This window comes from Meleagris gallopavo, chromosome 3 (assembly GCF_905368555.1).
Source record: "Meleagris gallopavo chromosome 3, MGAL_WU_HG_1.1, whole genome shotgun sequence".
Lineage (NCBI taxonomy): Eukaryota > Metazoa > Chordata > Aves > Galliformes > Phasianidae > Meleagris > Meleagris gallopavo.
In genome coordinates, this window is record NC_139406.1 from 13,241,200 (window position 1) to 13,266,399 (window position 25,200).

At 37.3% G+C, this 25,200-nt stretch overlaps 1 protein-coding gene across 1 annotated transcript in view; it reads right to left on the reverse strand.

Annotated features, from left to right (window-relative positions):
• Positions 1 to 5,916: 5,916 nt before the first annotated feature.
• The window catches only part of EXOC2 (exocyst complex component 2), a 129,375-nt gene continuing 110,091 nt past the window's right edge, over positions 5,917 to 25,200 (reverse strand). The window contains exons 24-28 of the mRNA XM_085220289.1: positions 17,635 to 17,690; positions 13,838 to 13,960; positions 11,252 to 11,313; positions 9,575 to 9,634; positions 5,917 to 7,666 (exon numbers count right to left, since the gene is read on the reverse strand). Of these exons, the coding sequence (XP_085076415.1) occupies positions 7,573 to 7,666; positions 9,575 to 9,634; positions 11,252 to 11,313; positions 13,838 to 13,960; positions 17,635 to 17,690 (395 nt within the window). The 3' untranslated portion in view covers positions 5,917 to 7,572. The remainder of the gene's footprint in view (positions 7,667 to 9,574; positions 9,635 to 11,251; positions 11,314 to 13,837; positions 13,961 to 17,634; positions 17,691 to 25,200) is intronic.

Genomic DNA, 25,200 nt, shown 5'->3' on the forward strand with positions numbered 1-25,200 from the left:
TCTTGTCATCCTTTAGCTTAAACCATGGCTGTAGGAGGGCACATGAGGAGTTCAGCTCTGAGACTGGAATTATGTTTTAACATAAGGCATGATAAAGATGAATGTAGATGACAGGCATACAGAAATGCTGCAGCTTGTTGGTAAGCAGTCCATGATTACCATGGTTAGGCATAGCTGGCACAAGTGAGGAGATTCAGTGTTGCACTCTGCTCTTTGACTGTCGTTTTTTGCCTACATCCCATCTTAGGCACAAAAATCAATCCGCTTGCCTGTGAAACTGGTAATATAAAATTAGGGGATGGGGGCATTGTAAAAATAAATAGATGAGTTGTGGTGTGCTGTAAAAAGGGTTAGCACAATTCAGAAGAGTCTATGTAGCACTCTTGGGAGGCTAAAAATACACACACAGACAACGTACTATACTGGCACTAAGGGTCTTGAAGGAGTGGAGTTTACTGAGAATCAAGAGATTCAATGTGCACTTACGTGGGACCCTCAGAAAACAGTATTTTACTTACAAACTAATCCATGAACCACCTGGGTTTGTAAAGCAGACACCAAATACATGAGCTAGAAATCACCTTCCCCTTTTGACAAGTTTGAATAACTGCTCAAAAAAGACAACCTGGCACTGTGGCTGTACAACAGAATGATAAAATGTGCTTACAGCAGGCACCTTCCTCACACATTTAACCAACTTTAGCTCAAGCATGCTGCTGACTTTTTAAGTTTCAAAACAGACAGATTTCTGCCACTGTGAGATGACAGAACATTTTACTGGGGTTTGGTAGTGTTTGAGTTGAGGCAGAGAAGCGTCTCGCATTCTGCACGAAGGCATCACCCTCTGCTGCTCCCAGCACTGGCAGGTGGGAATGTCCCACGAGACATGGAGGGAGATTTTCTTCCCTATGCAGACTGCACAAAGGAGGGTTACAACAGGTGTCTACCAACGTTTTTACCACAGTGGTTGAGAGCACTCTGGTCTATTAATTTATTTTCAAATCTTTGTCTGCCCATATTTATGTCGTGTTCTAAAAATAAGTAGCACCGTTAACATTTTGAATTTTAATTATCTCCTGAATATCTAAAAAGATAAGCTGGAAGGGAAACCCCCCCTGTGAACAGAAGTACAATCTAGTTACACGAGTGGAATGTATCAGAAAAAGTGAGTAATGAGCAGTGAGAAAGACTGTCTCATTTTGCAATTTTTACTTCATAAATTATCTGATTTGACATTCTGTGCTAAAAATCTGCTTATGAACCAAGAAAGGCGAGGGACATACGCCACTTGGTTGAAGCAGAATGTGTGGCCACAGAAATTCTGCTGCTTTAGGGCTGCAGCATGAGCCACCTCCTGCCACTGAGATGAAGACTCTTGTTTCTAGATCAACACCTATCTAGAAATAGGTACTCCTGGCTTCAGGTTGGAGTCTACACAGAGCTTTCTGGTTTTGTGCATTCACATCAGAACTGTATTAATTCCACTGCAGAGGTGCCATCTATGCACAGAAAGACACGGCGCACGAGTGCTAACCAAAGTTGTCCTCCCTACCTGCACACCCAAGACCAATTCAGGAGTTAGAGATAACTCTTACCCTTAATAAATTAGTTCTTAATCTGTAACTTGCATTTAATGCATTTTTAATGAACCATGCTGAGTCTATCAACTCATCTTATTTAGGAGTTTTTGCCTGGGACTGGCAATGAATATTTTATACTGAAGTTATTTCACAAGAAAAAGGCAAAATGGTGCCAAGACAGGCTATAAAACTAAGCATGTGTTAATAGCATCTGTTATAAATAAGGCTGGATTCCACTTTCCATTGTCTTACTCTTTTTTCCTCAAGTTGTTTAAATTTTCCAATTCAAAAGGAATTTGGCTTAAGGTTTTCCTTACTCGGCCTTGACCTCAAAGAGGACTGCTTGCAGAAGAGTTGTACAGAATCTATTAGGAGCCTTTAAATAGTGAGAGCACAAGGGAAAAGGAACACAGACTTCTCCTTGGACATTCAGACTAGAAAAAATTAGGTGTAAAAACGAACCTCTTCAGTCCCCCACTGCCTGATCCCAAAAATAAACTGCAGCAGCTCTGTTTGTGCTGCTAATCCAAACGCAGCATGAGACCCTCTGTTCCCAATGAAAGATGTAGCAAAGTGTGTTAAGTTACTCATCAACACACGTTATTTCAAAGGACTTCAAGGATGTGTCAATGACTATCCAAATGAAAGCCATCTTGGGCCAAGTCATACTGAAAGAAATATTTAATTTAGATGCTGTACAACCTGCTCAGAAAAAATGCTATCTTGGACATAGACTCAAAAGATTTCAGAGCTTCAGAGCTCAAACAGCACAAAGAGAAGGGAAGCTGAATTGCATACATTTTCTCTTTAAACTGTGGCCAGAATTGTTTATCCACTGAAAAGGTAAAGACAGAAGTGGCTATCATGTTCCCTAGTGAAACTGTGCTCTGTAATTCCCACTTTTCCTTTTTATTCCATGCAAATAAACTCCTAGTGGTACTGCAAAGTCAGAAAACAAGCAGTCAACCACATGAAGCCAAAATAGTCTTATAAGTAACATAGCTTGTGCAAAATTATTTTGCCTACAATTACCCATGTAGCACTTTTTATGGCCTCCTCCAAAAATCTTAGAATAATGTCAGATGTTAACACTGCAGAAGCCCTTGTGAGTCTACAAGCATTCTAATATGGGCACACATCATACTAACATCTAATACAGAAGAATATGAACACTGCTAATGAAGATACAACAGGGAAATTTGCCTTTTTCTTTATAGAAAAAATATATAAAAAGGCTGCAACATAAATAGAGATGATTTTCTTGACTTGTAAATTAACCAGATTATCTCCTAAAGTTTTTAAAACAAACTTAAAAAACACAGTGACTTTTATTGTCCCCCTTCCCCCTCCTTTTTTTTTTGGATATAAGTCATTATCCAAAGCTTTTCCATGTACATGGCTACGTGGCCAAAAGGGCCAGAAGAACCAAGAGTAACATCCTATTTGAAGTCTATCATCACACTTAACAAGTCTCCAAATATTTCCAAACTATGTGGAAACCTAATTCTAAGCAATATTCCTTTCATATTAGTTAAATATGCCCACGTGGCACAACATATGCCTCTTTCGACAGTATCACAGCCTGTTACTAACTCCTGTATGATACTAAAATTATAAGCACCATGCAAGAACTACTGTTCCTAACAGGAAGAAAGAGGCTGACTGGCAGTGTTACTTACCTAAAGGTCCCTCTTTTTGTCGGGACAAGATGCATTTAACCAATCAGATCCAGTGAGAAATGCTTTACCAATGTTAAAAGTTTCAGATCTGAATTTTGCAGCACAGACTTCAGGAGAAGCACTTCGTCAATCTTTCAGTTTCAGCGTATTCTGATGAGGTCTGGGATCTCTTCTAACTTTTAAGGGAAAGTTTCATGCTCAGAAGAACAAAACAACAGTACATTCATAGTACGGAGGACGTGTCATGCTTTCATTGCTCGCAAGAGTCCAAAAAACTATTTCAATTGATGCAGTATTTGCATCAATCAATACTGTAACAATATCTTCAGGAAAATTACAGTACTTTATGTATATTTTAGCAGGACAGGGCCAAGGAAGTGGGCTAGAGTTGACTGAAATGCCAGCTGGCAGCAGGTCTGGAAGTATAAATACTTTGTGTAGCACTGTCTCTGATGGTCAGATGAAACCATGACCAAACATTTTGATCTCAGAGTTCTCCTCTTCACAAGGCAAAAGAGTATCTAGGAAACTGCAATTTATTACCATCTTTTGGAAAAATAGATATGTATCCCTGCACAATCAAACTCAAAAGGAGTTAAATCTATAAATAATTTTTCATAGCGCTTTGTCTAGCTAAATTTTAGATGTTTGCAGGTAAGGGAAATTCTAAATCTCACTCCGTAGGCTCAGCAGAGAGCTCCATAGATCTTCTTCTACTATCATCTGGATTATCTGGGTTATTTTTTTTAATAAAATCTTTAATTTTCATTACACCTTCTTTTATATCAACAATCAATTCTTGTTCCTTCTTTTTTTCCTGAACATATGTAAGGGTATTGAACTCTAGTAGAATCAGGATAAACAATGGCTAAGTTCTTTTCTTTTAGCTCCATGCTTTGTACAGTTTTTATCCCCATCTCTCTATACGACATGCTATTATTTCATAGATGCTTCTTTAGTTCTGGAAGACAAAAGGCTGTCTGCATTGAAAACAAAAAAATCTCACCTTTAACAGTCACACATCACTGCTACAGTGAGAAGTGCCCCCATAAAGCATAATCTTACAGCACCCCAAGCACAGATGTCTCGTTTCCTTCTCTATTGCCATACGGTGAAATTAAATTAAACTAGTTGAGCTCTGGTTCTTCATATGCAACTAGAGGAAGATGCAAGGGGTTTAGGCACAGGATACAACTGTCTTGATCCTCAAATGGTGGGCAGACTTTAAACACTTGAAGGAGATCTGAGCAAGGAGCCTCAGGTTTGTTCACATTGCTTGAAATTCAGCACATGCATGAAACTTACCAGGGCTGTGGTTCTTTCAATATCTTAAGCTCAAAATTGATTTCAGTTTTTTTTAGGAAGGTGGACAAAATGTACTATCAGCACATTCCATAAATATATTTTCCAAACAGCATCGATTTAAAAAATAACCATCTTGCGAGTGAGAAGGGACAGTATTTCATCCTTATTTTATGCTATATTTTTGATCCATTTCATTAAGTTACCTTCCAGATACATAGTGTAATGAATTTCCCCTTATTTTTTCCACCATTTTTATTTAAGCATTTTTTCCTCTATTTTCCTCCCATGCCCATTTCATTATACTCATACCATTTTCTGTTCTTTTTTATTATTATTTCTTTGGTTTTATCCTAAGCTATTCATGGTTATGGTTATTCAAAATAAATGTTGAAATACAGAATAACAGGAGAATGCTTCAACATCTCCAGGGACTGAATATTTCAGCAATACTGAATCGTTGAATTTTCCTTTAAAACTTTACTTATTTTTAGCAAGGTATTTTACAACCTTATTTACTTCATACATTTTTCTTTTGAAAGAGAAATAATGCTTTCCAGGTTTCTATATCAGTGTCCTTTTTCTTCTTCTTCTTTTTTTTTAAATTTGAATATTCTTTATATTTTCTACAGGTCCAGTGTTCATATAGTAATTCACTTTTCTCTTGTACTGCTTTTTTCAGTGCTTACCTTTGCTTTAAATGTCAGACCTTTCACTTCTGTACTTTAATTTCCTTATTGCCTCCCTTTTCTCTGAGAGCCCTCTGTATTTTGATGTGGTCTCCCATCCTTTTCCATGTCCGATACTATCTTTACACCTTTTTTTTTTTTTTTGCAAAGCCACTCTGTTCACTACTTCTTTTTTTCTGAGGAAATGCAGCAACCTGCTGTACCTCAGCTATGAAGTCCTTGCAGCCCCAACTCTCCTTCCACAGACATGAACTTTAAACTTATTCTGTTTCTTCTTTAATTCTTAAAGCTGGATTCATGAAGATCTGGTGCTCTGACTTGGCCACCAGCATTTACCTCTAATCAGATTGAATTCAAGCAGTGCTTTGATTCTTCATGTGATTTTTGTTTGCTCTTCGTGACATGTTCCTCAGTGTACTTCAGTAAGGCAACTGAACACCAACATCTGAAAGATTTCAGGTTTTAAACACAAGCAACAAGGTGATGCAACAGGGAGAATGATGTTACAATAAAAAATGCCCAAACCTCTACTATGTTAGCACAGGGAATAAGTTAAGTTTTCAATACTTATGAGCAGTTCTAATACAGATTTAGAAAATGTAGAGCCTTGTAAACTTCATAAAGAAACCACGTTTCTTGGAAAGCAAGGAATTCAGGAAAAGCATATGACCATCTTTCTTAATATTTTATTATTTTGAAGGTAATCCTATACAATTGAACAAATTACTTCAGTTAATATCAGGAGCTGAGACTATGACCAGCTTCAAATAGACAACATTTAAAAAAAACAACACTGCTTTAGATGTCTAATGGCTCACCCCGTTAATCCAATAATGACATATGTTTCAAACAAAAAATGACATAAATTTCAAACTTCCATTCAACACTATTATTACATACACACCATTTTTAACAAGTAAATACATCAGTATCAAGCTGTCTTTCACAGCATTTCATAATTACTGGAACTGCATGTTATATTTTTAAAGCGCGTAACTGGACTGGCAAAAGACAAAAGCTGACATAATTGAAAACTCAATGCACAGTTTCTGCAACTACAGAAAGAATACATCATTTCTGTATGGTGTACTTAATGTGTGATTTCAGTTTTAAAATTAAACCCACCCCATGCCACAAGACTGCTTTATATTAGTTGCTTCCTCCATGTTTTATCAAGTCTCAAAATGAAAGTCAGTGTCAAATCTGGTCCTGCTTCTTTGTTGGGAAGACAGCTCTTAAACTTTGTGTAACTGTAAGCTAATAGCAGCAAAACTGTTCTTGTCCTGTTCACCTCCAAACAAATTCAATAACTGGGAGGAAAAGCGGACTGAATAGCAAGAGAGAAGGGGAAGACAGTGGTAGAAAGACTGTAAGAACAAGAAGAGACAACAAGAATGAGAATTAAACAGCAAAAACAATGACATATTGTGCTCCACCTCAGCTTACTTAGCACACAGTCAGAAGTACTTACTATTATAGTTCTTAATACTAAAGAATCTAAAGAACATTTTAAAATATTCTCAAATATTCTTAACAGCATCTACCAATCTCAAACTCAGAGCACTCTTCTGTTAATGGTCAATGACAGGAAAGCTTATTTCAATTGTGAAGGTTAACACCAATACTCAAACAGAAGGAAAACACTAAAGATAGAGGAAGATTTGTCTAGATAAAAAGAAAAAAGAAAATAAAAGCCTTCCAAGAAATCAGACTTAATGACCACTGCAACTTTAGATGACAGCAGGAAAACAAGTTGATAATTGTTAAGCACAGTAGTAGTAGTGTTCTCCAGCATACTGTATCTGGATACTTATTAGTCACCTGTAGGGTGTAATCTTTACAGCATACTTCTCAATAATTTGCAGAAGCTGAGTCTTCCAGTCATTTACATTAGCAATGCTCTACATCTAGAAAGTAACAGATTGAAACACAGAGCAGCACGTGTAATACTAAAATTTAAGGTGACAGTTGCTAAAAATACATTCAAATATTTTTAACAAATGAAACTGAGATTACAGCATGTAAATAAATAAAGATTTCTTCATGAACATACAGCCAAGAAGAGTGCATGTAAACAAAACTTAGTCCCTTCCACCGAATGAAATACAGTAGACAGAAAACTATTTTGTCAAGATAATTATGAACAGAACTCTCACTCAGCAGGATACCTCATGCCATTACTCAGAGTTGGATCTCCTCATTTCTTTTTCAATGAAATTCCTTCTGATTTCCTCGGGGTCTTCAAAGGAATCAAAGTAGTACAAAAAAATGGGTGATGTTTATTGGTGTTCATCTGTGGAGCTCCCTGTATTGTGTCGATGTCTATGTTTTTATCATTGCTGATGAAGAAGTTTGAAAACAGGTCAGCTGCAAGTGCATGCTGCTTTTAAATTTGTTTAGCAGCTCTTCTAATAACCTGTAAAAAGAAATTATTTACAACTTTTGCAGATTCCGAAAAGTGAACAATTGCAAAAAATTTTGACTATTCTGTCTGTGACTTCAAATACATTGCCTGCTTAAATAAAGTGCCTAAAATTAGATCAGGTTTAAATACCCGAATCTTACAGGTATTGAGAAATACAGCAACTATGTTGGAATGATCTGTGATGAGAGAAGGGGACACAACTACACAGATTTCATCGAGGCTATAAAATAGGCCTTTATATGCCTTTCCATCCTCGTGAAGATCATTTTCCTTAAAGAAATACATATGCAAACTACAATGGCAAAATAAACAGTAAAGAGGATCATACAATACTGATGTAAGAAAACTGTCAGACTATGTGCCATAAAACCTCTATCCCTATTACAGCTAAGGCTTTTGGCTTGCAGTTGAATTGTGAATGTGAGTTATACAACTTGCCTTTGGGAGGTATTCCACAGATTTCTGTTAAGGATCATGGCTGAAAGATCAGAAATGGAATGGCTGTTCCAGGGGAATTATTAATTCACTGGCAAACACATACCTTTAACCTTTCTAGATAACAAAGTATGTGTGAGCTCATTTTGGAAAACAGCAATAATTTGTAGCCAAAAGGGTACATGGTACAATGGATGATATTTATTATAATTCTCAGACTGCAGTTTTGATTACTACACAGCTAGTAATAAAATAAATTACACAGAATGTCAATAAAAAAAAACAAAACAAGAACAACTTGCACCACAAAAATCAGTATCTGCTTCTTCAGAAAGCCCTTTGGAAGATCCATACGGACACATTCATCACTTAGTATCACAGTCACGACTGAATAGACAGAAACAATCAGCTCTAAATCAGTGCATAAATGTGTATTATTTTACATAAATACACGTAGATTATAATGAGCTGTATGGGATGATGACAATTGACTTCTAGCAACCTGAGAAATGCAACAAGTTTTATGCTGTATAAGGCTCAGAATTCTGTGACAAATGTAAAAATGAAGTAGTTCTTGATTCTCATCTGTTCTACAAAGCTCACATACTTGTGACTAAGGAAAAAAAAAATCAAAAACCAAACAACCCTACAGGTGTTGTGGAAAGTCTGAGTTGAAAGGACTGTCTCAAAACTCATTCCTGTCTTTAATTAGGCTCAGTAAGGCAGCAAAAAGGTATCTTGAGACTTCTTATGTCTTGTGAAGAGTAGTTTTGAATAGACAGAAGACATCTGGGAAAAGACGGTTTGTGGACCACGGGTTGTACAAAGAAGCTCTATTTTTTTTCTAATATACTTATGACAAATCTATCCTACTTTTACCGTATTATTCTTTATTAAGCTATTCTTGCAAAATAAGCTAACAAATACTACATTTAATGCAGTGCAGCAGCTTGGTTCTCAAAGTTTGCTATGTTGGGGAAGTAAGAACCCCAAATGCCTCCTCCTGATGTTAAGAAAGAAGACTCTTCTTGTTTCCAAAATGAAGCAAGCCAGTTTTGAGAGTTGCCCAAATATCAGCCACCAAAATTTTGCACTTTGTTACTTGGTATTTTCTTTATTGCTGCTAAATTCAGTAAGACAAGACAATAGACCTCACAGAAACAAAGGTCAGCATGGAAAATGAACTGAAATTATAATATAAACATAAAAGTACAGAGAATTGATAAGACTAGAATGAGAAAGTGACATATGCTACAAAGCCATTAGTCCTCTTTATAAATTAATAGGCCACAATGAACAAGTATTTAGATAATTTTTAACACTATTCAGAGAGCCTTCTACACTGTAAATCCAAAGGGTCAAATACAGTGAAAGTTAACCCTCTTCTAGTAAAGCTCTGATATGAAGGTAAATAGCAACGTCTCCAGAAAGCAGAAGAAAGACGAGAAGGTGCAGTATACTCACTTTTTGTCAGCTCCACTTGAGATCTGAGGCAAGGCTTCCAACGCTTGCTTAAAACTTGAGCTGTAAGGAAAACAAAAATACTCATATTCCCCTGGTACAAGTCTCACCTTTCAGCTTCCCTCTATCACTTCATGGAAATACACGCTCTTTTATCCCTTCTTATTTCAATATACAACAGAATGTTAACTTGGCACTTGACATTCATGTGCAAATTAAACAAAGTGGCCATGGGCTCAAGCAGGTCTCTCAACTCTCCTAACATGATGTAAAACAGACACAAACAGAAGATGTTCAATCCGCCACTGATTTAAAACAGTGCCTGACACCTCAGACCCTTGAAGAATTACAGATAGCTGCTAGGCTTGTGCCTAGAACATAGTGAAGGTCTTCTAGTCCAATCCTCCTCTCACATTAGGGACAACTCTGAGGGTACAGGAGATTTTTTGGGGCCAAGTCAAATTCTGAGCATCTTCATGGAAGGCATTTCCACACCTCTCTGAGCAACAAATGTGGAATAGAAGAGCAAGGAATGATGCAACTCCTGCACAAATTGATATAATCTTCTCAACAACATTAAAATGGTGCCTTCATGCCCACTATTACCAGAGAAGAGTCCAGGAAAATAGAGACATTTATGAAGCTCCAGCTTCCACAATTCAATCTGCTGAATCATATATGTATATATATCTATATACTATCACAGCAATTTCATTTTATCCAGTATGAGCTGGTGCCAAATAGCTTACATTTATGTCTACATCACTGTCAGGCACTCAGAACAGGAAGCAGGTTTTTTGAAATTGAAATCAGTGACACCACAGAATATCATCATATGTCTTTATGAGGGCCTCAAGTCCTGTAATGCCTCCTACAAAATACTGATCAGATAAGAAGATTAAATTGAAATCTGTGTTAATCCTACCAAAAGTGTAGGCAATTGAAAAAAACAATGAATGAACATGCCCATATTCAGTCCCAAAAATACTCACTCAGAAACTTCAATTAATCAGCATTACTCAAAACTGCTGACAGCTATCATGGTTTGTGTTTTTACGTGCCTTGACTGCATCAACCACTGATGCTGCTAATGCTTTTCTTTCTCCATTACACTACCGTATGTGTGAGCATGTCCTCCAGTACTTATCTGTGGTCTTGCACCTCACTGACAAATTCTTAAAAGCCTTCTGAAGGTTTTCATTCTAACAGTGTAAAGCTGAATTTATTCTCTTTCATGAGGTCTGTCAAAAAGGAGGAGGATAGTATACAAGCTTGTGGAAAGCCCTATTCTCCATGTGCTTATAAGGGGATCCTACCAGTGTCTGGTTCTACACCCTCCTTGAAGTGCCTGGCAGACTCTCTGTGGTGTGCTTTAAGACAAATTGGATAAAACTCAGTGACGACTGCTTTTGCTATTACACCAGTTTCCTTAGCAGGTCAACTAAGAGGATTGGATTTTTTTCTACCTCTCATTTGGTAAGGACAAGGAATATCTGGTTTGTGTCAACAAATAGAAATCAACTGATAAACCTTTAGAAGTAATTAATTTTCCACATACATATGTAGTATAACACATACTTGAATCAATCTCTTGAAAATCCTTAATTTACATCACGTATTTTTGCACATTTACAAAAGATTCCACTACAATGAAATAGTAGAAAGTGTAGCAGCACTTACTTGCTGTCAGGAGTTAGGTATATGGCCACCGTATCCTTCAAAGCACAGATTTCGAGTCTCGCCTAAAGACACAAATACAAATACTGAAACAATGATATAACGTCTTCTGATCAAGAGAATGCCATTATCCCAAGACTCCATCTTTCTTAGAAGTAAAATCTAAAACATGCTACAGTTGTGAGTAGCCTCAGCCTGTAACAGTTCATTTCCTGTATTTTTGGTTGCCACACTGCTTCGTCAGTTAGGAGACTGCAATAAGGAACAATTTCATACTTTTGATTCAAGTCAAGACTGTACAAAACAGTTTGTACAGTCACTATGCAGCAGTCTAAAAACATTGGTTTGTCTCCCAGTAACAGTAATAAAGCTTTGATTTTGCTCTGTCTTTTCTGTTCTGAGATAGGAAGGGAGAAGGATCTTAAAAAAAAATCTTAAAAAAAAAAAGAAAGAAATAATACAGTGAGCTTGACTTTTCACTGAATGGCTTGCCCAGGGAGGAAGGAAACAGGAGTACAAAAGTCTGTCAATATATGTTTTATTCTTGGCTTTGCTGTTGAATTTATTTTTTTTCCATCAGATGAGGAAGTAGAATGGTTCTGGTCTGCTTCTTGCCTGTCACCTGATGGGCACACAAGCTTGGGGATGTCTAGGTACATGGCAAGGGGTTGAAGCCAGATGATCTTTAAGGTCCACTCCAACCTCAGCCATTCTGTGATTCTGTGATGATTTTCACCTTGACCATCCTCCACCATACATAATGGTAGACAATGAAATCAAAGATTAAACAAACTTCTTAGATCTTCCTTCAGTCTTTGAAAAATAACTGTTCTCATCACAGAAGTTTTATGTGAAACAAAAATATTCTGAAAGTGATCAAGCATTTCATTTAAATGATAAATTGAATTTCATCCAAATTCAGATTCAGTTCTTGTTCGTCATGAAGGTACAATTTACAATTTAATCCAGTTAGTAATTACAGATCTATATTTAAACCAAATTTATATTTATATTACTTTTCCAAAACAAAACTTTTATAGTGCAACATAACACTTAATTCTGATTTCAATTAAAACTTTCGGCTTTTATGTCTTCTCCTTATCTCTCCCCTAGGTAGAAAGCCAAGAGATTAATACTTTTTTCTTGTGCCAGAACATTCTGGCACAAAATACAAGATAGCTACCCACCAATTTTATACCCATAAGAAATGCTTTCTCACCACAGAATGTTTCACCTTTTTCTGTATAATGCTCCAAGCAGAACAGTCTGGGACTTGAGAATCAAGTCCTACACATGAGATTCTGGAGTTTTTCCTAAGTTCTAGGAGATAGCAGTAGAATGTCCTGAGTTGGAAGACATGCATAAGGATCACTAAGTCCAACTCCAGTATCGTGGGACAGTGTCACATTCTCAGGTTTCACAGCCTAAATAAACATGATGTGAAAGCAAATCCTGTGAAAATATGGGTTACTTGATGTGGATATACAGATTCAGACTTGTTTTAGGGAACAGATCTCTTCATCAATCTGACCAGGCCTAGATCACTCCCATGCTGCTGTTGTCTGCCTTGAGTGACAGATTTTCAGTGTTCAGAAGAACAGAAAAGGAACAGAAATTTAGAGAAGGGAGAGAAATTCCTTTCATTTATGGGTCGAGGCAGCGAGTTCATATGATGGGTCAGCTTGTCAAACAAAAATGATATACAGATATCTCTGCTGCTGTTCACTGGCATTGTTTTAAACTAGCAGTAAATCTTATTTGGCTGCCATCTTTCTATGTTAATTGTCTGTCACATGCAATTACTAACAGCAGTTGGAAAATAAGGCTTTCATTTGGTTACTTATTTTCCCATGATAATGTAAGAATGCTGACACAGATAATAAAAAATGGGGGTCAGGTATTCCTGCTTGTTACAGTGACAGTAATCATTAAATCAATGGGATTTGCTTTTTAATACTTATTTTTTTCAATCTTTCTTACAGAATCCTTTAAAACTTATTCAGTAGTAAATACAACTACCAGTTCTGTCACAAATGAAGAGGGCTGTGTAAGAGTATGTGTTGTACAGAAATAGTGACCAGTTCTGCTGAGACCTACAGGATTCTACCCCTATTGCATATTCAAGATTTTAAATGTCAAAATATCATAAAATTGTTCCTTTTCTCTTTAAAACAAAACTGTGATGAGACAAAGATAGTTCATTAGCATTTCAAGTAGGTATCACTATGGTACTTTGGGCAGCTTGATGTAGCAACAGATGCTTCTGCCCATGGCAGAGTGGTTGGACTAGATGATCTTCAAAGGTCCCTTCCAACTCAAAACCCTTCTATGATTTTATAATGCTTTTTATCTTATAAGATATGGGTAACCCTTTATGCACTTAGATATAAAGACAATGCTAAAATATAACTAAATCCATGAACTAACATCCCAAAGGAACTCATCCATAAATCTTAAAAGAAGTTGCAGTCTCCTAATCTTGTACCTTGTTTTCACTGCTACAAAAAATCCAACAAATACGCAGTTTATACTGCTCTGTTATTTTCTATTCTAAACTCCAATGCTTGACAGAACAAAGTATTCAGCTACCTGTAAAGCTCCATTTTTGCTGAACGATGAAACACACTGCATCAGCCGACTCAGTTCTTCAGAGACTGCTTCTACGATCTTTGACATTACCCGAGGAACTAAATCTTTGGAAATGGTAAACACCTGATTTTTATAAAATGAGAATTGTGAGTACATTACCCATATTAAAAGAAACATTTTATGAAGTAACATTTTATTAAAAAAAACATTAAGCACTTTGATTGAAAGGAAATGAAAAACATTAAGCGCTTTGATTGAAAGGATTGAAAGGTTTGTTAATGGACAAAGCAATTTCAAATCAAGAGGAACCCGAAGCATTTCTTTTGGCACTTGCCCCGTGCTCTGACCAATTACCTCTGTTAATAGCAATGTCAGTTATATAGTATATGATACTGCCAGTTTTCTCGCAATGCCTAAAAGCAGTGAGATACCAAAATATCTGCTCTCACATGATGCTTGCAGGTAGTCAGGTCACTGTAGATAGACTGCTTTGTGGATTGTACCAGACTGGGTGACTGACTGACCTGATTATGCATTCAGCACCATTTTAAAAAAGCATTTCACAATTTCTTTTAGAATCCTTTAGATGTGGCAAAGACTCAGCTGCACACTTGCCTCATCACAGTCAAATGGCAAGTGTCTGGATGCTCTTTGGTGGAGATGAGTCTTTGAAAGGGTTTGAGAGTACAATGGTGGCTTTTCATTCAGATATTTTTCCCCTACTGAGAGTTGCTAATTTCCAGGCAAAAACATTACATGTTACTGTTTTTTCCATGCATTAAGACAACCCTCTAAACTATTTATTTGTACAACTTTTTAAAGTGATGCTTGGATCTGCCATTTGGGGTTCAGAATAGCAACTGCAACATAGCATCATCATTACCACAGAATTAAGTTTTTAGATCGAACCTGAAGTAACTGTCTTCCTTAAAGCTTACATTAAAGAAGTGAGAAATTGTTGGTGAATTAAAGTATGGTGTTCTACTTAGTACTGGAGAAAATGCAGGCCAAGAGACCGGAACATAGGAGGAAGTGAGATTATAGGTTAAACAGATCATGAACTTACAGGTGAAGATAAAGTTGCATCAAAATTGTATAAGGTTGGGAGAAAAGATGAGAAAAGATACTGACGATAATGTGACTAGAGTGCTAAAAGAAAGAAAATGAACTAGATAAAATTTTTTAAGAAATGCTTCCCTGATTTATGCTTTCAAAAGACCTAAAGAATTAAGTTGAATATTTTTGCTTGAATAATGTCAGACAAGGAAATGTAGTAATTAAAAGAAGATATCTGTACATGCATGCAGAAATAAATTTAAGGAAGCAAAAATGAATGTATGATTTCTTATCAACTTCCAGTGATTTCACAAATGAATTACATACTGGAGTCCTATAAGGTCCTTTCCAAAAGGGCAATTTGCGCCACAGATAAAAAGCTGATCACATATACGAGGGCTGCTCCGAAAGTATTGCCTCCACAATGTTGGTGGTATAGCTGTAGAGACTGAACTTTCTCACTGATACTCCATTACATGTTGTTGCTGTGTGACAGAGGGCAGCAGAGGGGCAGCCTGACAGAATGGTGACTGACATGGAAGTGCGTATGAAGCATAAGTGTGGAACTGAATTCCTTCAAGTGGAAAAAATGCACCCAATGGTGTTCACTGACACTTGCTGAATGTTTACAGAGACCAGCCAGTGGATGAGAGCACAGTGAGGCAGTGGGTGGTGCATTTCAGAAGTGGCAACAGTGCCAGTGGGTCACCTCTGTCGGTGCAGATGTTTATGGCAGGCTCTTGCTCATCACTGGTGAAAATGCAGAGCTACTGCTGATGATTGTGTTGAAAAATGTTGTGTTTTAGCTGACAATTTGCTCTATCAAATAGTCTTATTGCAGTTTTTGTATCTGTTGTAGTTTCCAGTGAATTAAATAGGAGGCATTACTTTCGGAGTGACCTACGTATACCACTGTTACCACTGCTAATTCAACACACAGCCTACTTTGTGTTTTGACCCACACAAGCCGAGCAACTGACATACTTAGCGGTACAATGAAAAAAAACCCAACACAATAATTTGTAAAGGGGTCATCTTAATCAGCAACAAATACCACAGAGCAATTCAATACAGCATACTAGGAACACATGTACGAATTTTCTACTGAGAAGAGAGTATTTGTGCCCCTAACAAGTATTCTTGATGTTACTATACAGAATCCAGGGAAAAAAAAAAAAAAAAGTTCTCAGCAACAGTGAATCATCACAAATTTGCAATACAATGTCCTTATTTTGATTTCAGTTAAACTTGAATTCAAAGGCAGGAAAACAGTTTTCTTTCCACTTCAGATAATGCTTGCTGTTCAGCTGATGGTTAATTTTTGCTGTTTCAAACTACAGAAACTCACAGCCTTGTGAACAAAACTTAAATCTTATGCAGCTAAGAGAATTTTGCCAGAAAACTGTGTAAATGGGAGTTTCATCTTGACACACATTTTCATATTTCTGCAATATTTCACACATCAAAATTTATGAAGCAACACTCTATTTGGGCCAAGGTCAGTATCAGTCTCAATGAAGCCAGTAAGGCAAGTGCACCTTTCTGCAGCAGAATTTTAATAAGAATGTCTGTTAACAGGATTAGCTAAATAAGTCACAGGTGGCTCTGAATCTACAAAGCTCATTTTTATTAATTTTAACTATGCTGAAAAACTGCAATAACAAATGCCATGTTGTTTCTTTGTTTTGTTTTGTTTACTTCTTTATTATGAAGCATTTGGTAAAATCATCAGCGCTTGCGTGAAAACTGCTGTAAGTATAGACTGAAAATCAAGCAAAAATATTAGGAGTGATAAAAGTAACTTTTTTGAAAATATTTAATTTACTATGATTTTTTTTTTTTTTTAATTTAAGGAGGAGTAAAACAAAAACCTGAAGTGAATCTTATCAGGTTTTAGATATACGTGGGAGTTAGAACAGCTACGTTAGTGATATTTTTGAGGTATTTCTGACAATATATAGTAATACAATTACAAACACATAATGCCATGAACAACAGTAATCTGAAACACTCTTGTTGGTCAGAAAGAAGGAGCTTACAGAAGAAGCTGCAATTTAAGGCACTGTAGAAGACTGCTGCACATTACCATAAAAGACCAAATAACTGCAACTCTACAAGCTGATTAATTTATAAGATATATTTTAATATACACTCCCTATCTTGAGACACTGTGTACCTAAGTATTTTGAAGCCTGTGTCATACAGAGACTGCAAAGATTTGTGTTTAGCTTTCCACTTTTTACTGTATATACAAGAATATGACATACACATTGCCTTTTCACTACAAATGATATATATTGAAAATTTCTTTGAAAGTGATACACAAACTTTTCTCTGTTTGCTGTGCAAAATAAAGTTAATGAGAGAAAGTGAGTATTATCTTCATCTCTTTCTCTCCCTCTTCCTCTCTCTGTCTCTCTCCTTGCCCTGTATGGAAAGGGAAGAACTCTGCTTTAGATTTTGGCTTTCTTCTTCAGAGAGTGGAAAGAATAAAGTATCCAAAATGAATAACAGAGTGTCACCGAGGATAAACAGGAACTGTTCATCACTTTCTGCCTTTAAAAAAGTTAGCAGTTTCATAAATTGATTGGCTAAAACTAACCCAAAGCACTTATACCAATAACAAAGATAATTCAACAGATGGATGATTTTCAGAAATATGAAAGACGGAATTTACCAAGCACAGTACACTGAAATTATTTGTATGAATGTAAGCATCAAACAATCTGAAGTTGTCTCACCTCTGCATGCACAGCAATGATATTCACTAACGCTTCTTTCAAATAGTTTCTGACACCTGAAAATAAAAACAAAAAAGGTAATTAATTACTTTCATTCTGTTGTCTCAACAAAGTCATAACATTCTCCTGTTCAATACTGTACTTTTTTTTTCATTCCTTTCACTAGTACTTTTGCAATCAGAGGTAGAAAGAGAAAGTTCCATAGCCACACCACTAGTCTATTTCCTTTTTCAAATCAAATGGAGAAAGGCACATTTCCCTACAGCAAAAGCAGGTTCCTGTTTCAGTATTCTTCTTTGGCAACCCAATTTCACCACTGTGCAATTTAATAAAAACCTAGCATCATTAAGAAATAACTTCTGGATGTCTTGCTGGAAGACGTACTGTGGCAGAGAACATGCACGACAATTTGGTAAAGTCTAAGGAAATGGAAGAAAAAGGTTTACATACAGTAATCATCATGAAAGTGTCACTACTTTATAGTTTTATATCATTACATAAACAACTGTATATTATTATTGTAGATGGAAATAGCAAGGATTTTTGTTTCTCTGAAGGTGTTTCAGAAGATATTACTCATGACAGTTTATAAGAAGATGTCACACCTTTCTTAGTAGAAATTTCCTCTTGGGGAAGGTGAAGAAGTCAAGCAATTTATTTACCAAACATATGAAATGGTTGTCAAGTTAGACAATACTTTGAACAGGAGGACATTCAGCAGGGTATGCTTCACAGTTAGGACAGGCTCTGATTCCCCTATGCCACTGTGGATCTGGAGTAACTTTGCAGAACTAGATTCCAGGTCTGGAAGATCTAAAATGGGCAACAATCTAAAATTTGCCTCAACTGCTTTTCTGGTGACTCACTTTGTAAGCAAAGACAGATTAGAAAGCATTTAATTCATTAAAGTACCTATAAAAAATGAAAGTGTAATGCAGTAATGATAAGGTTACTGATCCACATGACAGATCAACTTCTAATTTCAACTGCTCCAGCATGAGAGAACATTAAATGACCCCATACTCCCTTCAGTAAATTGAACTGATGGTGAAATACGAAAATCTTGGACAAACAGTAGTGAGACTGCATAGCTCAGAGATCACACCGTGATTAACACTGCTGTTATAAAAATTACAAAGCAAACTTTTAACTAGTTCATCTTATTTACTCTACTTTTCCTCAGATTCCACTACGAAAAAACACTTTCAAAAAGATGTATCTTGTTCTTTCTTAGACAATTATTATGGACAAATATTTTATAAGAGGAGGACAAAAGGAAAACAGGACCCTCTTGCAGGAGGTACGAATGCATATTTCCTATGTCTATACTGTGAGATACGATGCAGGCTAGAATTCAGATTGGAGGGTTCTTTCTGAAGCAGCCACAGATCTCTCGAGGGATACAAGAGTGTCTGGGTGAGGGTGGAGAGAGAGATGCTGGGTAATAACTCCTATTCCAACCTGCTGACAACATGTAGCTGAACTCTGCAGCCAAATCTGAGCATCAACACAGCCTCTTTTCAAAAGCTCATGGCGAAGAGGCGAGCACTGGAGACTTCACTGTTTACTTTCTGAACACACAAAAGAGTCACAATCTTCTTAGACAGAACGTTCAACTTTCACTTGGGAAGAAATGCAAATAAATGTCAAAGGTAAAGAAAAAAACCAAGCATTTCTGACATATTCCAAAATGTTTCTAATGTCTTTTGTTGCTAACTTTATCCTCTTCCTTGAAAAATCTGTCACTCTTTCCATTTCAAGTAACCCTTAACAGAACAAACAACATAGTAAATAGGTTGCAAGCGTATAATTTCTCATTATCTTAGTAATTTTTTTGCAACAAGGAAGGGAGGGAGGGTGGAATAAAGCAATAGCAGAAATTTTATGAAACTTTTTTTTCCTCCTGTGTAACCTGCAAAACAAAGTAAGGATGCTACACACCAGTACTTGAACCACACCAAAAGATAATAGGTATGTGTGGAAATGCAACACCCCCTTCCTTTTCCTCTGCTGCTGCTCTCCCCCTGCTTCACTCTGCCCCAGTTTAAATCCTTCACAGGCTTTGTACCACAGAGGATAAAATTTGTATCACCTCCCGGAGCCAAACACAACTCCACAAGGCACCAAGCGGTGGTATGCAAATCACATCAAGAGGTACAGGGTAGATTTGGGGGCTGGTTTGCAGTTAACCTCAGGGTGCAAAGCTTGATTTCCGTCTGCATACCAATGTGGTACTCAGCTCCTGGCTGTCTTCTGGCCTCATCTTGTGACAGGAGAACCTTTCATACAGAAACAGCGTGTTTTTCTTTTGTGCAAACGCCAGGCAAGATAAAGGCTTATACGATCCCTTTCCCTAAGGATACTTGAACACTGCTAGAGCACATTCATTAGTCAGTCAAAGTAATACTCTTGAACCACGCAGCTTCTTCTCCAACGCAGCAACTCGCACACACTCCAACTCTTCTACAGCTGGGAGTTGCGATGGAAGTACAGAGAGTGGGGCTGCTGCGTGAAACAGGGAGGGCAGATGCATGTCCTAAAGAGAGGAGGCCAGCTGGCTGAGCTGGGAAAAGTGTTATCAAGGAGGCGAGTGAAAAGCTGGGATGCATACAGACTGAATGAGGTGGGTTGCATAAGAGGGTGATGTGGTTTGAAGGAAGAATCCTCATTTCCCACCCATCTCACCAAAGCTAATGAGGTAGCATGCCTCCTCGTGTGCTTCTGAGCAACTTGGCTCTGCATAGGAGCTGCTAATTCTGCCTGCTGCTGCTGCTGCTGAGAGCATCCAAATTAAATAGGTTTGGACTGTGCTAGTGAAGGCTGCCTATCACCTCTGTGTGAAGAAACCTTCCAAAACAAAACTAGTTAAAAAGCTCAGTCGCAGAGTTGAAGGCTAAAATTAGGTACTGTTAATTCGTACAACTGTGAAATACTAATGTCAGCAAAATCAGCACCAGGTTTTAGGTATCTCTGCCTGAGATACATTACATAAATTACCATAGATGGAACAAAAATGGAACCTACAGTAAAGGCAAAGTGACAATATCGTACTGTACACTGCTAGCCCATCCCAGCTGTAAGAGAAAACCGTTAACTAAAACCTCACTGAAAGGGCATAAGCATACATTTTATTGTGCATCCATTTCCTTGCATTTGTCCTTGGACAAAAGGGTGAGCTGGGAACTTAAAGAAGACTACTTCTTTGCTGCAGTTCCAGTAGCTAGCAGTAATGAGATTTTCCTAAGGTTCTGCCCTGTCTTCAGAACCAGGAGGCTCAGCATAGGCTCAAAGATGTCCTCAGTTTCTTAGGCTTTGCAATTTAACAACAAAGAACTAAGACCAAACTGGGCTAATAACAGTAGTAATGCTATGCAGCTTAGAGACAGTCCATGCCCATGAAGCTGCAGTTGCCTTAACTGTAGCACCTAACAGTCTGAAAGATCCTGACTTGATAAGCTAAATCAACCAAAGATGGAAAGAGGGTGCAACTGTACTCCAAAAATTGCAGTAAGTGGAGGTAGTCATGGAGGGAATGGAAAAATAGTTCAGGTGAAGAATACTACTGGAACAACGAAGAAAAGTGTAACAGAATGGACCATCAGCAAATTTAGGCTGGAAATTAAAAGTAACCATGTAACAGGTTTGATCTCATTTTGTTATTTAATACGAGGTGGTATGAAAAACATTGCTATCTGGGAGCCAGCTTTCTATCTTGAATAGAGTGTGAGTAAAAAGGGCATTCCCCCTCCCCAGTCCTTCTTTTTTGTTATTTATGAAGGATTTTCATTTTTGCATTTGGAGACAAAGCCAAACATATCTGAATGTCAGGACCTGCAGGCATAGTTAATAACAATACTATATTTTGAACTACAATTAGAAAATATCGAATTTCTGATTTATATCACTGCACTGTTTGTGGCAAGCTTTGTTGAAGCAAAGTATTACTTTTCTGGAGTATGATTCAGTGGAAATACAAGCAGTGGCATCCAACTGTGAATTTGTTGTGAAATTCATTTCAAAATGAAAAAACTCTGTCTAGAATAGAATTTCTGTGCAGCTTTCTCTACGACTGTTCAGCAGCCCACGCAATTACAGTTTTTGGGACACCACGTTGCCAGTTCTATTATACAGCACTGAAAGGTAATGCAGCATATAACTGTAGGTTGCAACTATTAGGCTAATCAAGTGAAACATAACATTCTTAAGTTCAAAACACCACTTATTTAGACTATTGAAGCACAAATACAAAACCGTTTCCTAGCTTCTGACAGAAACGTGTTAAAGAAAGTCTCAAGCCCTTGCAATTTCTCTCAAGAAAACGTTATTATTCTGTTAGAGCATAAATGCAATCCACTCCCACTCTATTCTTAACATCGAAGAATCTGACTTGCTGGAGAGTTCTAGCTTCCATTAACAAAGAGCCATTAATGCTCTAAAGAAAAATGGATGGGAAGACTTAAGATGTAAAAGTGAAGGACAGTTTCAGCCATCAACTATCACAATGGCTGACAAAGTTTAAAATAGCATCTTCCAATTTTGGGCCCTCCACTGTACTTTTTGCTGGTAAAACCTCTAACAAGTTTATCCATTAAACTTAATTTTCAATTTACATCACTGATTAAAATTTTTACAAATGAAATCTGTCAGAAAGTCTACATCTTCGAGTAATTGTAATGCTACTGTAAAGCTGTAGCAAGGATGACTGTGTGAACGATGGGAAAAGGAAAAGGGAAGAAGAGTTGTGGTTCTGCGGATTAACAGAAACTGAACTTCTAGCCCATCAGTGCAGGAGTCATTCAGGAGATGTTCCGAGGGTGTAGTGCTACTAGTTGTCCCACATGCAGTTCTAAGAGCTATGTTTCCTCCAAGTACTTAGATGACAGCATTCTACTATGAAACCTCCAAAGTGACTGAATAAGCATGCAAAAGTTGGAACTGCAATGTCGTATGCGTAATTCTAAGATGAAAAGAAGCTGCAAACATGTGCACACACAAATAGAGCAAAAGCTGCACACATGCTACAAATGAACCCACAGGATGATTTTTTATTTTTATTTTTATTTTTATTTTTTTTTTTGGTGCCAGATGCTAACTCAGTTCTTCAAATGATCCAAAGGCTAAGAAAAGAGGATATGAATACTAAACATTTTTCACCTCTTCTGCAGGCTAGAAAACTCGAGTTCAAGGAATGAGTTGTCATCCTGCTAGGGCAACAGAAACACACAGGAAAGTGCATTTGCAGCTTAGGTTTGACATATTTTAACTCTAGTGAGAAGGGGACCTCTCACTAGAACTAACAGTGCTGAGAGGACTGGGAAGCTAACCATGCCTATTCTGTGAAAAGGAAGAGGGCATAATAAAAGATGCAACTGTTTAAGAAAACAGGTGGTGTCAGAAGGTTCATCAATTCAATGGCAATGAAGCCCACACCTGATGAGGATTAGAGAATACAAAGGGATGAAAGGAAAAGGGTTCTGATATAAACTCACTGTCACAACGAGGCAGGAGTATTAAAAGCCGTTTCACTTCTGTGGAAGAGTTAGAAAAGTAACTTACTGCAAGCTCTACAGTTCACCTGCCGCTCAATCTCGGCTTTTTATTGTTTAAAAAACAAAGATAAGTTCTCACCAAAGATGAATGCATAGTTTTTTACACACTGATCAGTCCGGACCTCTTTTGAGTGAGTTGGCCTAAACTCTGAGACTGAAACAGAAATGAGTCTTGGGCAGGCACAGAGCCACCAATTTAGGAAACATCAGGGAGCATTCTGGCCTCAGTAGGAGGCCAGTACTTGCTTCGACAAGTAATTGCTTCTGATAGCCGCAATGTTTTTTAGTGCCTCTGAAAAGCGAGCACTGAATTTGCTGGCCTTGAGGCTTGAACATGACTTGGTACAGCTAGGAAAATTGATGCCTGGGAGCCTGCAATTTCAAATTTTAAAGCCATCCAATTGTATGTAGTATTTGTACAATTTATTGTTCTACTCGGCGAGTTATGCCAGTAACAGCCAATTAATCTGAAAACTTTTTTTTTTTTGCCTGATTACTTTCTGATAAAAACTTTCCTCAAAAACAACAACAAACAGAATTTGTCGATCCAAAAAGATGACTGTTTTTCATACCTACTTGCATTCGATGCCTGATGTTTCATTTGCTATGCTGACAGTGAATTTAAGAATAAAAACACATAAAGGAAGGCAAACGGGGAAAAAGTATTTCGACTGCTCCATTTTAAGGAATATACCTGCTTTTAAAATTATTTGATACACAATATTTTCAATTCCATTACAACCTATTGCCAGGCTTAACTGAGCTAATATTGGAAGTGTTCATCTCCAAGCTTCAGAAATACAGTACTGCAACTTTACATCTGTCACACAGAGTGCTTTGAACTGTCAGTTAAGTTCCTGCAGCTCTTCTCTAAGTTTTTAACCTGTTAAATGAAACTGCTGGAAAAAAACCTGCAAACATCTACTGCAAGTCGTTAATCACTGCTGTGTAGTGCACAGTAAAAAAGAAACTCAATGGTAGCCACAAAGCCATGTAACTTCTTTAAACAGTCTGATTTTAACTGTTAAATTTCCTCCAGGTTCTGCTGAGGCAATATTTAACAACTGTTCTAACTAACTATTGTGGCACAATTTCTAGTGTGATTAGGATGTTTTTCTTTCCTCCAAGAACTCCCTCTTACACAAAAAGCACTATGGGCAAGCTGGATACTCCATAGGACGGCGGCCTACTTTTATGATGGCAGGTCTTATAACTCACTTTGCAACACACCAAGCAAGAGCTTTCTTGGGATCCTGATGGCTCAGCTGAAGTGTCCTGACAAGTTGAACTGTCCAGTGCCCAAAACACACGACAGAATTTCACTTTCCTACCCAGCCTAACCTTACCTATAACTTGTGACTCAAAGCAAATAATATCTTATTTGAAAACTAAAACTATAAACAGGTAAGACAATGGGTGGGAGGGGGAAGAGGCATTAAAAAGTGAAACACTGTTTGAGGTCACAGCAGGTCAGCAGAGAGGTTAATGTTGTCTGCATGTAAGTTGCTAGGAGGATTTTAAATAAATCAGTGCAAATATGCCCTGGTGCACAACCCCTTAAGAGATCTGCTGAACAGCTCTAGGTTTTCTGTATTTATAGATGACTCCCTGAAACCAGAGCAGGAAGAAGCTCTAACTCTTGACTACCTTATCCCATGAATCAAATGGGAGGCAGCAGAGAAAAAAAGTCCAAAGAAAAATGGATGTATATTCAGAATAGACATAATTTATACTATAACTTAGACACAAAGTATTTCAAAGACTTGGGCTATAGAAACATGAAGTATGTATAGCAAAAATTGTTTTACATTATGCTAGTGTTGTAAAACAGTTTGAAATGAAAGTATTTCACTCGGGTTGGAAAAAACAAACAAACATATACAAGCTATTTGGATTTAGAATTAAGCATTCAGGCTTACATGAAAGAAGGTTACATGTACCATCAGTGAGACCAAGAATATACCTGGGACTATTAAAAATGCATTTGAATTAAAGTGTTGTTTCTCAAAACTACTTA